This window comes from Talpa occidentalis, unplaced genomic scaffold, assembly GCF_014898055.3.
Source record: "Talpa occidentalis isolate TD23 unplaced genomic scaffold, MPIMG_talOcc4v2.1 talOcc4.3, whole genome shotgun sequence".
In the NCBI taxonomy this organism is placed as follows: domain Eukaryota; kingdom Metazoa; phylum Chordata; class Mammalia; order Eulipotyphla; family Talpidae; genus Talpa; species Talpa occidentalis.
In genome coordinates this window covers 38,726,561-38,745,847 of record NW_023603184.1, presented here as the reverse complement: position 1 = coordinate 38,745,847, position 19,287 = coordinate 38,726,561, and the positions used below count along the sequence as shown (strand labels likewise).

The following is a 19,287-nucleotide window of genomic DNA, read 5'->3' as shown; positions in this document are numbered from 1 at the left end:
CTCTCCCCTTCGAGGTGTCCAGAGACTCCTTGGCATCCCTTGCGCCAGACTGACAAAGGCTTTGAGAGCCCCCGGCCACCGAGCCCACCTCTCAGTCACCCTTTCGGCTCCTCCAGTCTTATTTCTGTCAATGTCTGACCTTGACACGTGCTGCTGTCAGTGGGGTACCGCTTCCCTTCCCACATTGAGCCCCCAGTTTGTCTCACTTACCCCTCATCTTCCAGGCTCCACTTCTAGAACTTACCCAACATGGGGCCACCAGCCATTGTGTGATCAGCCCGTGAAATATGCTGACTCGTGTTAAGAAGTGCTTGAAGTGTAACATACACACCACATTTCAAAACAAAAATATAAACAGTGCTGGAGTTCACGTTGCTTTTCCATTGAACATAACCTCAGATCTACTGGCTACAGAAAACACTGCTATGGCTTAGATTCATTTCACCCCTTTTGCTGTAAACATGGCTAGTAGAAAACTGTAAATCGCGCATGTGGCTCACACCACACTTGCGTGGGGCGGCGCGGCCTCGAGGGCCTGCAGTGAGAACCACGGGGGCGGGGGGGCGGGGGGCCTCCCCACCCCATCCCTCCTGTTGCCTGCTGCCCGGGATGCCGCGGGCGTCCCTCCCACAGTGGCCGACACAGACCACGCAGCGGTCGGCCGGGTGGCCTGGGGGAGAGGCACAGGGAAAAGAAGCTCCTCGTGACACCACTTTCCCACCTTTTATTATTTAACAAACGGATGGGGACGAAGATGCAAGACAAGGACAACAGCGAAGTTTCAATAAATAAGAAATGGGAGGGTGGTGGGGCCCGTGCCTGCACAGTCCCAACATAAATAACCAGGTTGCTGAGCTAGAATGGAGATGGGGGCTGGGCAGGACAGTCGCCTGCACTGTCCAGGCCCTGGGGACAGACACACTGACACGACGGGGCAACGCCTCTCCAGCCCTGCCACACGCTCTTCTCTCTGGAAGCTCCAGAGACCCTGGGGGTGGCGGGCTGAGCTCTGCACCACAGCACCGCCCAGATGAAGTCTGTTTTGTTGTTTCAATAAAAACAGCAGAGTGGGGGGCGGGGCAGGCACATGCATCGAGCCCCTCCATAGGCCGTGGATGGGCTGCCCCATGGGGGCCTTGAATTGAAAGTGGAGGCCCTGGAAGCAGCAAAAATGAGGCCAGTTAAAGCTTCTAATGAGAAGGGGTGGCAAGGAGTCAAGTTCTCCCCCAAACAACCCCGCCAGGACCTCCAGGGAGCTGGAGAGGCCGCGGGTTCTGAGGCCTCCTCCCCTCTCCACAGTCAGAAAAATTGGGCTCCAGTGATGGCCGGGGACTTGCCAGGATGAGAACCCAGGAAGTCAGCCGTCCAGCCCTCAGGCTCGTGATGCCCCTTCCCACGGGACCTGCCGGAGCAGGGAGGGTACAGATGACCATCTGCCTGAGGCCCGGCACAGAGGCAAGGGCTGCCTAATTACCAAGGTGTGGGGTACTGGGGGTGCCAGGCAGAAGGCCCCTCCACCATCAAGGCCTAGCCACCTGGGTGTACAGAGGATCCCTTGGGCTCCTAGGAACTGCCAGGGCAGGGTGCAGGGTCAGAGGCGTCCTGCAGGGAAGGAGCTGGGGCAGCAGGCATGGGAGGGAGTCTCAACCTGCTCCTGCACACAGCACCCACTGCCTCCTCCTGGGGCAGACAGTCCCACCTCCAGGCCTTGACTTTGGCTGTTTTGTCTGCTGGGCCGTTGCTTCTTGGTCCTCACAGGCCCAGCTGCAGCTCTACCTCCTCCAGGAAGCCGCCAGAACCTCCCAGGGCAGGGCTGCATTGTCTTCAGATGTGACAGCTCCTCAGATAACCAGGTTGCTCTCACTCAGTCGAACCACATAGCGGTTCTCCTAGAGGACAGGGTTGAGGGGTCAGAGATGAGTCAGGGAGGGGTCTGGACTCCAGGAAAGTTGCCCCTGGACCCCCACCTTGCCCCATCTCCAGTCAGGGTTGGCCTAGGAGCCCACAGACACCTTCCCTGTCTGCCTCTCACCTCAGCCTTGTTCTCTGCTAGAGGCTTCAGCCACTTAGTGTGGCTTCCGCTGCTTCCCAGCAGGGCCAGCTGCTCAGTGGGGAGGCCGGGTTGCGGGGAGTCAGGGAGATTGCCCCCCGAGGGCCCGCCCTCTGTGATGGTCTTCACCTCTGGCGCTAGTGAGTTCGTCCGCTGCTCAGGAATCCGGGCCACGCGGAACCTGTGTGGAGAGGTGGCTGTCAGCTGCCCCTTAGCAGGGGAACCCCAGGTGCTGAAAGGGCAGCCTCTGCCCAGGGTCTCCCAGCAGGCTCATGGATCGGGAGGCGCGTCCCTGCCAGCACCCTCCCCGCAAGCCCAGGCTGCAGTGGACAGGCTGTTGGCCTGAGGGGCCCAGACCCTGCCCTGGGAACCCACGGGCTCCATGAGAGACACAGCACAGCCGGGAAGACCGCACTTCTCGCTGGCCAGAGAGGCGGGGAGGGCAGGGCCATCGCTGGGCAGGGTGCTCAGGCTCCACCTGGGGCCCTGCCTCTGCCCCCTGCCGCTGTCATGTCGCTCCCTGGTCCCGCTGAGCCCGGGCCCGCCTCACCTGCCCACAGACAGGATGGTGATCTCGCTCTGCCGTCCTGCCTTGGCACCGGCCTTGGGAGCCCTGCCCACATTGGGCAGAAGTCTGGGAGTGGGAGCAGTGGCGGCTGCAGCCTCAGGGGACAGCAGCACCTCAGGCCACTTCTGGCTACAACGGGAGCAACAGGCGCCAGAGAGTGAAGCGAGGCCCTGCACGGTGTGGAGGTGGTGGCGATGCGGGCAGATGTGTGGCGTGCTGGGCGTGCCCGGCGGCAGCCTGTGGAAGGTACGGCGGTAACAGTTGGCACAGCAGGCCCCCAGCCAGATGAAGCAGTTAGGGGAATCCGGGTAACAGGAGAGGGGACATGCCCGAGAGCCCCAGGAGGCAGGCAGATCACCAGTGGGGTAGGTACCTCCTTGCCCACCTGCCTACTCACCTGGGCACAGGCCTCTGGCTTGTCTGCACCAGCTGTTTGCTGTGATACTCCTTCAGCAGCTCCTCCAGGGCCGCTGCATTCTCTGTGGGCAGTTGCAGTCAGAACCTGCTTCTGGGCCATGAGGGGAGACCACACCCCCGTGCCCTAGTACAATCCCCCTATCCACCAGCCACCCCTTCCCTGGCCTGGCCGAGCGCCTCCTCCACCCCTCAGCAGGCAAGAGGAGGAGGAAAAGAGGCAACGCAGTCAGCCATCCTGGTGAGAGGGCCAGCTAGCCCGGGCCCCCCGGCAGGAGGCCAGAGCAGGGTGGGACTCTAACCCCAAACTCAGGGAGGAGCACAGGAGAGGGTCATGCACCCCACCTTTCTTCTCTGTGATCAGGCGCACCAGGACCCCGATGGTGTCCTCATTGGCGTCCTCAGCTAAATAGGCTGGGTTGATCCCTGCGGAAGGAAAAGGCCATGACCCTGGGGAAGTCTGGGGGCAAGACCCGGCTTGCGAGCTACTCCAGGATGCGCCAGCAGAGGGCGCCCCAGGCCTTCCAAAGGCTGAGGCGCATGCCGGGCAGTCCTGCCCCTCCGCAAGCTCATTTCTCCTTCACCCCTCACATCACCTCGCCCGGCGCCCACAGCCCCCAGGGCCCCGTGGTTCGGGGCTCTCTGAACCCTAGTCCCTGCAGAGCAAGTGTGAGGGTTGGGGTCAGGCTCTTCTCTCCCCTCCTCAGCTATGGGCAGCCTCTGCCCAGAACCCTGGAGAAGTCTGGCCAACTGCCACTAGGGGCCCAGACCCCCGCTGCTCACGCCCTGTCTACAGAGCGAACCGAGGGCCTTTGGTCACCTTAGGGCCCAGCCACACAGTGTGGCAACAGGTTGCAGATGGAGCTGCTAGGACTGGCGCAACCATCCGCTGGAGCAAATCCTAGGCTAGGAAAACAAGCAGAGCCTCAGCACAATGGCCCGAGTTGCCACCTTCCTGCCTCCTCTTAGTCCCTGGCTCCTTCCTGTCCCTCCAGACCTCAGTGCCAGCAGCTTAGGGTTCAGCCAGCCCTAGGCAGCCCAGCACGGGCGGTGCCACTTCAGTCGATGTGGCCACAAGGTTCTGGGGGCGGTGGATGTGCGTGCGGGCCTCACGCCCCTCCTGGACTTTGGGGGACAGTGTCAGGGAGAAGAAAAGGGACCAGGGCCCTGGGAGCCTCAGGTGTGTGGTGCAGTCTCCGGAGTAACACAGACCAGAAGCCTCTTGTGTGCCGCCCACGACAACCGCCTCCCCCACTCCCCGCCAGGGTCAGAGGTCACCCCAGCACTATAAAGGCAGTCTGACCCTTGACCTACATACACAATTGTAGCCCCCAGGAGTCCAGAACCCCACTGCTGAGCAGGCCTCATCCAAGGTGGAAATCCCGCTGAAGCCCCTTGACCAGTGTCTTGCCTCTGCTCAGTCCCTGTCACCACCTGGGGCCACCTCAGCCTTCCTTCCACCCTGTCTGTCTGCAGCGTCTCCCTGGGGTCCACAGGCAGCACCTCGGGGAGGCCCCCCAGAAAGCCCGCTGCAGGCCTCTCCCTATCAGATCCTCCAGAGGAAGATTCTCTTGGGCAGCCCCCGAGCAGGGCCAGCCCAGCCTGCGCCCTCTGGCCCCCAACCTGGACCCCAGGGGGGCCTCACCGCTGCCTCCACCTTCAGGGCCAGGCCCGACTTCCTTGTGGGCCGTGCAGTGGTAGCCCTTCCGCTTGAGCAGGTTACACACCAGGATGCCCAGCAGCCCCATGAGACAGAAGATGGGCACGATGGCGATGACTGCGTACTGGGCGGCCGTCTCCTCGTGGCTGCCCGCCCGCGTGCCGTTCCCAGGCTGCTGCATCTCCTCACTGCCGCTGGCCCCTGCGGCCACCTCCACGCCTCGGCGGGCCCGGCGCCCCCGCTCTGAGCACCACGGAGGATGGCAGCATGAAGGGAAGATGGAGGCAGAGAATCACAGACACGCAGACCCCAGGCCCAAGTTAGCGTGCGTGGGGCAAACTCACGTGCCCGCCCATCCCATGCTGGGGAAGCAGCTCCCCAGCCCCCGCCCCCTTTGCTGTCCGACCAGGACACCAGCCCTCTGGCCAGCCTCACACTGGGCTCCAGAGGGCGAGGGATGGCACCTGCGGCCCATGCCCGGACACAGGGACCCCAGGCCTGTCTTTATGACCTGGTCCACGAGTTAATGTCTCAGAAGGTGACCAGCTCAGGGGAGAAGGCGGTGTGTGTGTGCATGTGTGCTCACACTCATCTGGGGGGGCCTCTGAGGGAATGAAGAGCAGGATGTGAGCCCCCAGCCCCTCAACTGAGGCTGCCACCTGCTGGACAGTCTCTGCCATTCAAAAACAAGGTGGGTGGACAGTGGAGCAAGAGACCACACCTTCCCCGACTCTCCCCAGCTGTACCTCCCGCTAGTCCCCTGAGCAGTTGGAATGAGGACCCCAGAGCCCCAAATGAACATGGGGGGGGTGGTGGCGGTCTCCCTTAGTGCAGATTTGCTGGATCCCCTCCTGCACCGCCCCAGCAATTTCAGCCCCCGTCTGCACTCACCATGACAGCCTCGAGTGCCCAGAGGTGTCCAGGGGCATGGCTGGCAGGGAGCATGAGGGACTGCTGTGGGGGCAAACCACCTGCAGGGAGGGAACGTGTCACCAAGAACCAAAAACTATCCCTAAGAGAGGCTGGACTCCTTCCTGCTGGCCCCTCACTGGCCCTGGCCATCCCATTTCACAGATGGGAAGACTGAGCCAATTAAGGGGGCAGGTGAGGCTGGGACCCCAGGATTCAGGGTTCTGGTTATGCAGCTATGAGCCCCCCTCAACTCCCCACGGACCCCTTAGCTCACCCAGGCTGGCAGTCTCCACAGAGTGTGTCTTGAGTCTCGGTGCCCACCTGGGCCTTCAGCCTCCCTCGAGGGCTGCAGAGGGAGTGGGGTTGGCATCGGCTAGAGCCCCATGAGGCTGAGAAGGTGCCTAGGGGGCAAGGCCTGCAGAATGTGCCCTGCCCTAGGTCCTGTGGGAGAGAAAGGCGAGAGTGAAGCCAGGAGCCAGGCCTGAGGTCCCTGGGAAGCCAGGTATGGGGACTGCGCCTGCCTCCGAGTCTCCCCAGGACAGGGCCAATGGCAGGGTGACGCTCACCAGATCAGGCTCCTCCCCAGGTGGGCACTGCCAAGGGCTTGTTGGTGTTGGAGTGGCCAGAGGCCAGGACAGCAGCTGGAAGAAGAGTGGGCAGGAGCGCGCTGAGAGCAGATACAGAGTCATGGGGTCTCTGGTGCCATCCGTCGACCACCCACTTCCTGACAAGGCAGGGCTGGGGACCACCAGGCCAGCCCCGGGCTTCAGAGGCACTCTCTGGCCTCAATCCCTCATGCCTGACCCAGACTTGCTGCATGGCCATTGCCCAGGTTGGAAAAGAACCACATCTACTTCTGGAAAGTGCTGGAAAGCCCCAGGCAGAACTGAATCTGGCTCTCAAGCTCTGGGATCTCTGAGGCACACCCCTTCCATCTAACAAGGTCCTTGAGGAAGAAACGCTTCCCAATTCCTCTCAAGTTCTGCCCCCTTCCTGCCGCCCCTGCTGCCTCTCCTCCGCCAGCTGGGTGTGTTACTGACCAACTCTGTCCATCCACCCTGGGGCCAAGCCTGCAGCTGGTGCTTCCTATTCTGAGCTATCAGCTGAGCCTCTGGGACCACATCCTCCTCCATGACCTCCTCATGACAAGGCCAACTCCTTCACACCCCGGCTTCCACACAGGCATGGCACGTCCCAAGGGAAGGTTTTCTCAGTTTGTGTCTCTCAACGTACTCGACCATGAGCACCTCTGCTTCCTGTTCCAGATGTGACCTGTCTGCCCTGAGTCCCTCCTGCTGTGCGGAGACACCCCCACTGGCCCCTGCCACTCCTCCAATTTGGCCCCAGCTCGGCAGTGGTGGGAAGAGCAGAGCCAGTTGTCTTGGAGGGCCAAGAGAATGCCATCGGGAAGGCTCTGGGGACCTCTTCAGGCCCAGACCTGGGTGCCAGCGCCTGCCAAGTGCTACAAGGCCTCCTGCACTGGGAACACGGGGCCCAGGAGGTGCTTTCCGGGACCAGCCTTTCTCAGATCCTTCAAAGAGCTGGGAAAATGGCCTCAGCACCACCCAGGCGCCCTGGAGCAGCACCTGGACTCCATCAACTCCAAGGCCTGTGGCGCAGGCCCCAGACTCAACTCTGCATTTCCCCACAGTCCCATCCCAACTCACCACAAGGAGGCAGGACAGGGGCCAGAGCTGTGGGCTCAGCTTCATCCTCAGGCCCTGGTGGTCACCAGCCTAGAGCAGAAGAAAGGAGAGGAGGTGACACAGGCAAGGCAGTGCTGCTTCCAGGACAGGATGGGATTCATTTGCAAGGTGCTGTGGGCTTGGCCTACACTCACCATCCGGCCCTGCAAGCGAGAGTGGAGGCGGTGGGGTGGGGCGCCCTGTCTAGGGCCAGCCTCCCAGTGCAGCACAGACTGTAGGGGACCAAAGGCTCTGCCAGGCTTGGGGGGCTTCCCTAGGAGGAAGGGCTTCCTTCCCCTTTCATAAACAGGCACCTTGAAGCAGCGGGGTGGGGGAAGGAAGAGGCAGCGATGGCCCTGGGGGTGGGGGATGAGAGGGCTGGCAATCCCCTCCCCACAGTCTCTGCACCTCCTGGCCTCAGGCCCCAGCACTAGGAATGCCCTACAGGCTAAGGGCAGGTTCACGCAGCTCAAGGCTTCTCTCTAGCTACTTCTGCTGAAAGGCAGGCTCTTTCCTTCCCCCTCAAACCCAACATAAAGGCTTCCCTTTCCTGAAGCTTCTCTAGATCTCCCTTTCCCAGAGCTGTGTCTGATCCCCCACCCCACCCCACCCCCACCCCGCCCAAGGCCCATGCTTGTTCTCCACCCCACCCATCGCTGGGCCCACTGTCCACACCACCATTTCTCCATGAGCCCCGGAGCACACCTGACTGCATCTGTGCCCCAAGGCCAGCCTCAGGGAGTGCCTCAGGCAGAGTTGGGGTAGGGGGGCAGCTAGCAATTAGCCATCCTCCCTTCTCAGGCACCTACTGTGTGCTGGGCACTGCCCTCAGCAAAGGAAAGAGTATGAGCAAGACAGACATGGGCCCCGTCCCCAGGGGGCTCACACCCGAGGAGACGGATGGCCAGCAGCTAAGCAGAAAGGCCCTGTCAGGTGAGGGGACATGCCAAGAAGCAAAACAAGGCAGGGTGAGGGCACAGAGCGTGATGGGCACTGGGACTGAGCCCCCAGGCTGAGTGTGGCCTCTCCAGCCAGAGGACAAGGAGGGAACGGCAGGAAGAAGGACTCGGCTGGACAACAATAGGGACTGGGCGGAACATGGTGTGTTTCCAGGAGGCAGGCCGCAGGCTCAGGAGGGTGAGGGAAAGGGTGGCTGCTGGATCTCAGCCACAGGCCACTCTACATGCAGCCCCTGAACCCCAAGGGGTGGCCTGAGAGCTCAGTCACTGGCCCAAGACCCCCGATAGATTGAAGTGACCCTACCTGGAGCTGTCACACGAGAGCCCCTCACCCTCTGGGTGGCCTGGGCTTCCCACTGGAAAAGGAGGCAGAGGAAACCGATCCTCCCGCCCTCCTGGGGCAGTCTGGCAGGCACAGACCTCAGAGGGACCAGGGGCTTGAGTTACACCCCAGGGGAGGGGGAGGGGCAGCGGTCACACCGTCATCCTCGGGACTCTCCAGGTCACCGGCAGTAGCTCCGGGCCTAAGGCCAGCTCAGGGGAAAATCCGGGGCAGGAGGAGGCCAGGCCATGGAGAAGGGTGAAGGTCCCACCCCTGGCATTCAGCACCCAATAGGTGACACCCCAGGCTCATCCCCCACTTGCCTTCCCGCCCCAATTTAGTCACACGTCTCCTTTTCAGTGTTTGCACAAGGCCCAGAGCCCACTCAAGCCCTCTGCGTGGCCTCTTCCCTGCTCTTCAGTCTCTGACCCACAGCCCTGCCCAGTCCCAGCACCACCCTGTATCCCTGGGGAGGGCACAGATGGACACCTGCTGGGAGGCCTAAGCCCTCAGGGGAGGGTTGTGCAGCTGCTCATTTTCAGCAGCTCAAATGGAGATACCAAGCTCACAATTTCTGGGAGGAAAATGGGGGTCCCAGAGGCGCAGACTAAAGCCAGAGAGGACCCACTCCAGCACATTCACAGACACCGCCTGGCGCCCTGACGCCTTCTAATTACGTGCCGTCTAATTACCCCAAACCAGCACATTACCCCAAACCAGCACTTACTCCAGACTCGCTGCCCCATCTCTGCTTACAGCAGCTCCCTGGCCCCACACTCAGTCCAGACTGAGACCCCACGGACCTGTTCAGTCAGGCAGCTCAGAACACGGTGCACACATGTGGACGCACCTGCTGCTCTGACGTCCCCTCTGCGGCCCACTCTTCACCGGCCTCCAGCAGCCCAGCCCCGCGCGCTGCTCTCTGACCAAAATGCAAGTTTAGATAGAAGCCCCGGGGCGAGGGGCGGGGGGTGGTCAGTGAAGGTGCAAACCCCAACCTTCGGCTTGGTCCAGGTGGCTGGGCAGTCAGTGACCTTCCAAAGGCTGGCACCTCTGGAGGGCTTCCTGGAGGAGGGCTGTCAGCACAGGCATACCCAGGCCCTAGAGGAGCAGTGCCTCAGCCCATGGCCGGGAGACTCCTCTCCCTGCGCCCTTGAACTATTCTCCAAGGAGAACCTCCGCCCACTGAGGGGGATGACAGGCAGGAGCAGAGAAAGAAGTCAGTCCCGAGGCCACTCCTCCCTGAAGTCTCCCAGTCTGGGGCCATCCACAAGTCCCCACTATCGCCAGCTCCCGGGGGGACCTGATTCAGCCGGCTGGGTCTCAGTTTCCTTGCCTGTAGGATGGGAATGTTTATCTCCCAGGACAAGGCTGTCATGAGATTCAAGAAGAGCCTAAAGCAGGTCTTGTGATTTCCTTCCATCACCCCTTCGCCCTGCACCTCCTGCCCAAGTTTGTAATTAGTAATTGTCTGCATGCTTGTTTACCACTGCGCCACCCCCTCAGTCCCCCCCACCCCGCCCCAGACAGCAGCTAGGGCAGGGCTGTCTCACTCATCACAAACTCCCCCAGCCCAGTGTCTGGAGCAGGAGGTCTCCAAACATGCTGAGGTTGGGGGGGGGCCCTTCCTCATGCTGGCCCACCCCCACCCCCCAACACTGCCCAAATAATTAGAACCAGAAATTCCCTGGAAGGAAGCCAAGTAGCCTAGCCCAGTCCAGGGCCCCAAGTTGGGAGTCAGATGAGCCCCAGGGAGATGCAGCCCTGGAGGCCTCAGAGAAAGAGGAAGCTGGAGCCACTGCCACAGCCTAAGCCTCAGCAGCTTCCTCTTTCCCAGAACTGAAGCTGCAGGGGTCATGGCAGACCATGCCCCCTTCAGCCTCTCCCCCCAGCCCCCCCAATCTCCAGCTTCATCCACAGGATCCCAAAGGTCTCCCACAGTCCCATGCGCCCTCCCTGGCATCCAGTGCGGGCTGGGGGAGGGGGGCAGACACCCTAGGTGCCTTGTCATGGAGGTATGTCCCACCTACCCCACCCCCACACTCCAACCACTCTGAGCTGCCTTCAGTCCCTAGACACGCTTGTCTCTCACCAGACTGGTACCTGCATGTCCAGGAACCCCTCCCAGCACCTGGTCAACACCTACTCTTTCTTCAGAGCTCTTTGCAAGGTCACTTCCTCCTGGAAGTCCCCTTCACCACCTCCCATTCTGCATTAATCCCGCTGCCCTGGCGCTGTGCATGTGGCCCGGCTCTAGTATGTGGGTAGGTAGTACTGAACTGGGTGAGGGGCAGGGATCAGAAAACATGCCTTCAGGAGAGGGTCCAGATCTGCCGGAGAGCAGGCTGATGGTAAGGAGCCCCGAGGTTGGGGCTTAGGCGGGGAGAGGGACCGTGAGCCGGATCTGAACCCCTGGGCTGACTGGGGAGACCCAGCCTGCCTTGCTGTCTGCCACTGGCTTTGTGTCTGTGGCCCCTGCTGTGAGGGTAAGAGTGAGAAATCCTCATGAAACAGCCCAGGACCTGGCACAAAGCCCTCATGCTCTATGCCTCAGTTTCCCCATGTGTAAACCGTGGAGGGGGCATGGTACACATTTAGCAGAAAGGTGTAGGGTATGAGATGCATACTCATTATGCACAATGCTTGGCACAGGGCCTAGTACACAGGCCGTACCCCATCAGCCACAGGGAGAACCTGGGAGGTGGGAGGGCAGGATGGGAGAGGGCTCTGGACTGGCTGGTGGGCAGAACCTGGACGCCCCCGGGGTCACAGAAGCCTTGGAAGGAAGGAGAGGCAGAGAACAAAGTGTGTCTGAGGGCTTTCTGGCTGCGTGCCAATGAGGTAGGACTGGAGGGAGGCAGGTGCCCATCTGGAGTAGGAGGTGAGCAGCAGATACCCCTGTTTCCCAGGCAGTGCCTCTAGGGCCTGTGCACTTCCCTGCAGCCTCCAGAGGCTGGGGTTGCCTGGAAACACAGCTGGACATGGGCCTCCCTCAGTGGTGGCTGCAGGGAGGCAGAAGACAAAGGCCGCCCATCAATAAAGAAATCCAGGTTAGTGAGGAACCCAGTGGTTCCCTGGCAACTGGGGCTGAAGTAGGGCAGTGCCCGCAGTGGGCGGCAGTGGGGGCACCTAAGCATTGCCTCCTTCCCGTCTCCCACCCTCACTGAGGAGGGAACTGATTCTCATTCCCTCGGGCCAGGCCCTCTTCCTGGGTTGCCTCCACTCCTCACAGATGTGAGTACCCCTGTGCCACACCTGGGTACATGAGGGCCACGAGTTCATTTGTCTGGGCCTTGCAGCCAGTAAGCAGTAAAGCAGGTCTGGAGCCCCATTCTGACTGCTTCCCCCTCCCCCTGAAGCTCAGCCCAGACCCTGGGAGTGTTTGCCACCTGATGGTAGAGGCTACGGAGGGTATACTGTGGGCAGCTCAACTGAGACCATGACAAAGACCCCAGGGAAAGGATGCTGCCCTCACCTAGGGGGCTCTCGGGCCTTTGAGGTTTGCCTGCACCCTCACCCGTTTGCACACTGCCCCAGCCTGAGCCAGCTCTGAAGGAAAAGGCCCTGGGACCTGAGAGAAGCAAGAAGCCCAGGGGAGGCTGGGAAATCCCAGGGGGACAAAGGGAGACCCGGAGTGAAGCGAACCTCCCTAGGAAAGGCCACAGGTTGGAGCCAGGGGGATGCAGAGCCTGACTCAGGGCCCAACTTCCATTCCCACCCCACCCTGCATGGGGAGCCATGACTCCATGTCACAACCCCCGGGACTCTTCCAGGGCCTGGTTATGGTTCTGCCCCCCCAGACCTCTCAGCTGCCTCTGGATCTGGCTTGGGAGGCTGGGAGGGTGTGGGGGGAGGTAAGGCGGGCAGGTGGGGCCGAGGAGTTAATTGGCCCTTGAAACTAAGAAAAAGGCTGAGGTGGCCAGACTTGGGCTCCAGCCCCTCCTAGTCTGGTTGTGGTAGAGATGCAATCCCTGCCGCTTCTCTGCGCTGAGTCTGAAACCAGACAGTCATCTCTGGCGCAGAGTTGGGGCCCCCCGAGCCTCATTAAGTGCTTACTACAGTCCTTACTCCTTTTTCAGGCCTCAAAAACATGGATCCAGGCTTCACAAATGAGAAATCAGTCTCAGAGAGGCTAAGCAGTGCCCTGGACCAAGCCAACTCAGAGTCAGCCACCCCTTGCCTTCTCCCCTCACCTGGCATTCCCACTGCTTCTGCACACCCTGCTCGGGGCTGGCACCCACAAGTTCAGCCCCATGGGATCCCCGCTAAGAGGTTGGGCCAGCCCTAAGCGGTCTCCCCAAGTCCCAAGACAGGGCAGCAAGGGCCCTGGAGGACATCCCACTGAACACCCCACCCCTGCCACGAATATCTCCTCTCCAAGAAGCCCCCCATCCTGGCCCTATATCTGGTACCAAATCACCAAGGTGCCAGGGCAGCCCAACTTGCTCAGCACAGACCCTACCTCATCACCCCAACCTGGCCAACTTAGGCAAGACTTCAGCCAACCCCATTCTCTGACTCCTCCAGACTCAGGGTACTGGAGAAAGACCTCCCCAGCAATTCCACATCCCGTCCTAAGGAATGGAGCTGGAGGACTGTGGTGAGCACAGGAGGAGGTCAGGTTCCAGAGCCCTCGCGCCCGCAGTCAAGCGCTAGCTGGGCACGTAGGTGGCTGTGGCCTCCAGAAAGTTTAACTTCCCTGAGTTTTGGGGTCCTCCTCTGCAAATAGAGGTGTTAGTCCCTGCCTCTGGGGACTGCTTACAGTGCTAGCCGAGTTACCAGTTCTCACCACAGCCCCTAAGAGTCAGAGAAGGAGCCAAGCTCAGAATCGAAGAGCATCCAGTTAAGGTCACTGTGCGGCCCAGAAGCGGACACGAGCACCCAATGTCATGCTCAGCAGTCTGAGGGAAAGTGCCTTGGCCTCCCTGGGAGGGTTCTGGGTACCCACTTTCCAACCCCTACTAGAACGGCCTGTGTGGATGTTTCCTTCCCAGTCTCCCTCTCTTGACCTGGCCCCTTTGGTCATCACAGTTTGTGGTCTCCTTTGAGGGAGAGAGGCAGAAAGGTGAGGGTACAGGTGGCTGGGCACACAACAGGGTCCCTCCCTGCTCCTTCTCCAGGGAGGATGTGTGGGTTCAAGCTTTGGTCTCTCCTTCTGGAAGCCCTAATTCCTTCTCCCTCTACCCCTCACGCAGACCCTGTCTATAAGTGGCTGGGAGGCACCTCTGCCTCTCCGCCTGTGCCAAGTGGCCAGGGCACATACTCACAGCCACATGGGCAGTTTATTTATAGAGCTCTCATCTTTCCCAGGGTGGCCCAGGAAAGAGCTAGGGCCCTCCAGGCAGACAGACCTGGATTAGGATCCCACTGACACTAGGATCTTCTACTAGGTCTCTCTCTTCTTTTCCCTGCCTGAACCTGGAGGTCTGCTGACCTCAAGATACAAGAGTCCTGAAGTCCTAATCCCACAACTGGGCACACAGTGGGAATACAGCGCCTTCCTGTCTTCCTGGCCACTTTAGCCTCAGCCAATGGCAAGAAGCCGAGGCCTGGACATCCACGGTCTTAGCACAGAGCAGAGAACACATTCTAGGCCTGCTAACTGATCTCAGTTAAAACCTCTGTCCCTCCTGTCCTGGCAGAAGAGCCAAGCCTGTAACAAAGGTAATCTGAACAGCCCCACCAAATCTGCCTCCTCCTTCTGCAGGTAGTCCACCTGGTACTTCTTAGAAACTGATGGCAGAAACATCAGACCACCCTCACTCACCCGGCTGCAGCTGGGCGTGCTGAGTACCAGACTCTAGCACCTGCAGCTGTGGAAATTAAACTAGGGCTGATCCTCTCTGCTCTCTGAGGCTTCGTGCCCATGAAGCAGCAGGAAGGAGGGTAATCCTTCGTCAATGCTGCTTGGAGGAGACCTGAGCCCAGGGCCTGGCACACAGCAGGTCTCAGCAGGGTGTTTCCTCTGCTGGCCCTGAGCAAAGGCCTTGCCTGAGAAGGGCCCCAGGCAACCTCCATTCTCAGTCCTACCCATGGGGGTGGCTTTGAGTCTCTGCCCTTAACCCCCAATGCATATTTAGGAGCATCAGATCCTGGGTGGACACCTCCCTGTGCAGTCCAGCAAACACTAGGCGCTCGGCCTATTATGGCAACCCTTCTTCGAGAAGAGGCCTAGCCTGCTCCTAGGGGCAGGAGAAGGCAGACTGCTGGGTATACAAGGCACATGAATCACCTACACCTGGGTCACAACAATGAAGAGGGATTCACAATAGGCTGGGAGGGCTTCCCAGGTACAAGGGAGCTGTATCTTGAACGGCCAGGACAGTTCCAGAAAGAGGGGAAAGCAAAAAGAAGAGTAGAACCACAGCATCTGGTAGGGAGAGATGAGGCTAAAGGCTTAAGTTCAAAGAGTCTTGAAAGGAAAAGCCTCAGTGAAATGATGAGGGGTTTGGACTTATTTTATAGACTAGTTGTTCTGCAGTGTGAGGAGGATCTGGAAATGGAGGCAAAGAAGTCGGTACCTGAGTCTAGCAGGACAGCTAGGTCAGAGATGGAACAGAAGAGGGAGCCCTGATCTTGTGAAGGTGTGTCTGGGGCCTGCTGCCAGTCCTGGGCCACCTCCAGGCATCTGGGGAATGTGTGGCAGGACAGAAAGTAGGTACCCTGTCTGGTGATGATGGCTAGACTATCACTGTTCTGGGGGGACCTTGGATAAGTCCATCTCACCATGTCTCAGAACCTCAGTGTCTCCCTCAGTAAAATGGAACTGGGTCTATGAGCAGGGGTGGGTGTTGACTCTCCTTCAAAGCTTCTCTTCCATGGCCTGACATAGGGCCCTCCAGGCAGACAGACCTGGGAGCATCAGATCCTGGGTGGACTATCACACAGTCCCAACGAGTACCACATGTAGAAACCTAGACTGGTCCTACCATCATCCCTGTCACACCCAGAGGCCCAAGTTCCCAGAAAGGTTTGACTTGAGTGGGGCTGGAGGTAGAAGTGGGGGGTTGAGGGGGTTCCAATGGGTCTGGGACCAAAAGGAGAGGTTAACCCTTCTCCTCTCCCTCCCCCTCCCAGACCCTGAGCTATTTCCACCTCTTGCTGGGGACAGAAATAACTCAGGCTCAGCCCCAAGAGACTAAGGCAGCTATTCTGATCAAGCCCAAGAAGCACAGCTCCAGTCATTCCAGAGGGAACCAAGGGACACCCTGGTCCCCAGCTCTAGCTCTCATAAGCAACAGCAGTGATCAGACTAGCAGGGGCCTCTGGGGAAGAATGAGGAGAGTAAGGTCCAAAAAGGGTGGGCACCACAAAGTTACCAGCCTGCTCCCTACCACAGCGAGTGAGTGGATTTGGGAAAAGTGCCCTTAAAACAATTCTGAAGAGGGGGCTGGGGACTTTTCAAATAAGAGGGTCAACTGGGATTCTCAACTGTCCTTGCCACCCTTGGAGCCTGCTCCTGACCCCCAGAACTTTTCTGTGAGCACACTCGCAAAGCCAGCTGCAGGCTCTGGAAGGCAGGGGGCAGACCTTTCTGGTGACCTCTGGCTAATGGGCAGAGCTGGGGCTAGGGAAGAGTAAATGAACAGGAAGACCATGTAACCCCACCCCCAATGTTTCAGACATGTGTGCAAACACACCACACTCAGAACCCACAATGGCACATCCTGGCAAGTCCATGCCTGCCAGTCTGGGTTTGAGAGACGAAAGCTCAGATAAGGCATGAGCAGATAGAGCACCTCACTGGGCTTCATACACAGAAAACCTGAATTCTAGTCCCGCCACTGTCCTGATTCAGCATGACCTTGTGCGAGTCACTTTGCTTCTCTGAGCCTCAGTTTCCCTCTCTGAAAAACAGCCTCCACATCTCAGAACTACCGAGACGTCAACAAGAGCAAGCCACACGGTGTTTAGCTCGGTGCCAAGTACAGTCCCCCTACCCAGGATGCAATCAACATTTTCAGAGGGTGACAGGAGAGAACAGAACTTCCAGACCATTTTAGCAGGTCCCCCTCAGCCCTCCATTCCACACCTGACAGACCTCTGGCGGGGGCGGGGTCTTTAAGAGGTCAGCCAAGATGGTGAACAGCCCCAGCTCCTGTAACCCAAAACACCTGTGGGGAACGCGTTCAAGCCCCTCCCCCACACAGGTAACGGAAGAAAGGCACCCTGGGCCAGGTAAGTCAGTCTATGGGTCAAGTTTGGCTGAAGGGCCAGGACAGTTGTGGAGAGGGTGGTGCTGCTAATCCTGCCACCAGCACCAGGGTGCAACCCCCGGGGCCACTGTGTCCCCAGCAGACGGCTACCTCCAACCCCCACTGCAGTCTTTCTGCTTGATGGGAGAAAAGGGAGAACAGAGGCAGTTGACCCAAAAACAATAGAGGATCCCAAAGTGATGATTCACAGCTCTTTCGCAGCCCAACACCTCAGAGTGCAGAGGGGAGACTGAGGCCCAGCAGGGGAAGGCCTGAGAGCAGACTCCTGGGCCCAGGGCGAATGCAAGTTACCAGGGCCGCAGAGTTTTACCAGGCATCAGGGAACTCAGAGCATGTGTATGTGTGTGTGTGTGTGCGTGTGTGTGAGTGTGTGCGCGCGGGTGTGCATGAGAGAGAGGAAAGAGAGAGGGAGCGAGAGGAAAGAGAGAGAGGGAGCGAGAGGAGAGGGGAGAGAGGGAGAGAGAGGAGAGGAGAGAGGAGAGGAGAGAGAGGGGAGAGGAGACAGAGGAGAGAGAGAGGAGAGAGATGTGTGTCTGTCTGGGAGGTGGACCTGAGCCGCCACGGGCCCCTGTAGCTGCAGCTGGAGGTGTCACCCCCAGGCGCGGTCCTGCCTTGGGCCTCTCCCCACCGCCAGGACAAATCACTCAGGGTCTACCCCGTGCACTGAGCCGAGCTCCCCTCCTTGGGGACGGTCCCGGGGCAGCCCCGTCCCCCGGCCTCCCCACGCCAGCGCGCAGGGTCCCTGCTCCCCGCCTCTCTCAGCCCCGAGGTGCAGACACAGACCCTGCCTGACCCCACCGCGCGTCCGGGAGTCCGGTTCTCACGGCGGCGTGGGCGTCCTCCCCTCTCGCTCACACGCACGAGCGCCCGGCCCGGCCACACTCGCGGCCACAGCACCCGGGGCCCCGTGACCCGGTGTCCGGCGCGGCGGCGGCCACCGCAGCGCCCCGGGGCGTCTCGCAGCCGAGTCCCCCGAGGCCCCCGTCCCGGCCGGCGTCACCCCAGGGTTCCGGCCCCCCCCCCAGGGTTCCGGCCCCAGCCGCTCCGGCCGGGCCCCTCCCGCGCCGCGTCACCCCCGCCGCGGCCCCGGTCCGGCCCCCCGGCCCCGGCGGGTCCTCGGGCGCGAGCTCCGCGGGCCGGGGGCGTCTCCGGGGCCCGCCCTCCCGGACTGCAAGTTGCGCCGCCGCGTCCCCGCGCACGGCCGGCCCGGAGGCGGCCGAGGACACGCGGGCCCGGCCGGGCTGAGACCCGCGCCCTCGGGCAGGACGCCGGCGGGCGGGCGGGCGGGGCGGCGGGCCGGGCTGCGGCATCGGCCGCGCCGGGGAACTTCCTCAGAGCCGCGGGGGGCAGGGGCGCCCCTCGGCCGCGCGGCCCCCGGCCCCGGCCGCGAAGAGCCGCTTACCTGGCCGCGCCGCGGAGCCGCGGGAGCCCGGGTCCCCCAGACGCGGCGCCCGACCCGGCTCGGGAGCGCAGGACGCCCGCGCCGCCTGCGCGCCTTTTGAATGAAACGCCAGCCCGGCCGGGAGGCGCGCCCCGCCCCCACGCGTCACGGCCGCCGGCCCCGCCCCCACGCGTCACGGCCGCCGGCCCCGCCCCCACGCGTCGCGGCCGCCGGCCCCGCCCCCACGCGTCGCGGCCGCCGGCCCCGCCCCCCCTACGTCAGAGCCCGGCCTCGCGCCCGGCCCCGCCCCCCTCGTGAGCCCGCGGAGGGGCTCGCGTCCTCCCGCCCGGTGCGGCCCCGCGTCGCCCTCTCTCGCGCCGCGCGAGAACTGCGGGGCGCTGCGCGGGCCGGCTCCGTGGAGCGCGGGGGCCTCTTGGGTCATCCCTATCTGGGCTCCAAACCAAAAAGGAAGCGATGCAGGACTGACCGGAGGCTTGGATGCTGCTCCCGGGCTGGTCACCTTTGCCAGTGCAGCTGGGGCCGCCATCACCCTTTGCTCTTGGAAATTGGCCTCACTTTGCCTAGTTGGGAGCTTCAGGTGCGCCCCGAGGAACCCTTACCTCCTTAATGAGAAAAGGCCTGGTGAGGGCCTCCCTGGTGGCGCAAGGGGTTAAGCACCTCACTATGAAGCAATCCGCAGCCTCTGCTGCACGAGTTCGATCCCCGGCCGGCCAGGGAGCAACCCCCATGGCCCAGCAGACCTCGCCTGTCTCGCCCGCTGCTCCCCTCAGCAGTGTGTTTCGTCAGTCTGCCTGTTCTGCTCCCCTCTCTGTCTCTGGTGGATCCTCTCACACACTCACTACCACCCCCCCCCCCCACATCTCTGGCATACCCCAGCTCTTGTGTGCACAAATAAATAAATCTTAAAAAAAAAAAAGAAAGAAAAGTCCTGGTGAAAGTGAGTCTATAGAGGAGACCCATTTAGTGGCCAGAAGATTCCTCAAGGCTCAGACCAAATCTTCCTCCAGGAGGTTTTCCTAGCCCACCAGTCTGCAGGATAGCTAGTTCCTTCTTCCTGCAGGGTAGGTGACACATTGCTCTCTCTCCCTCCCATCATCTG

General features: G+C 61.1%; 1 protein-coding gene across 1 annotated transcript; it reads right to left on the bottom strand.

The window, feature by feature from the left end:
* Positions 1 to 679: 679 nt before the first annotated feature.
* Positions 680 to 18,214, bottom strand: RELT (RELT TNF receptor). Its single transcript, XM_037522937.2, has 11 exons — positions 18,189 to 18,214; positions 7,272 to 7,340; positions 6,171 to 6,245; positions 5,879 to 6,045; positions 5,584 to 5,663; positions 4,678 to 4,935; positions 3,378 to 3,458; positions 3,016 to 3,097; positions 2,601 to 2,855; positions 2,033 to 2,231; positions 680 to 1,889 (listed from the first exon to the last, which is right to left on the bottom strand). Exons 2-11 carry the CDS (start codon positions 7,314 to 7,316, stop codon positions 1,842 to 1,844), a joined length of 1,290 nt encoding a protein of 429 aa, XP_037378834.1. The 5' UTR covers positions 7,317 to 7,340; positions 18,189 to 18,214; the 3' UTR covers positions 680 to 1,841.
* Between the last annotated feature and the right edge of the window lie 1,073 nt (positions 18,215 to 19,287).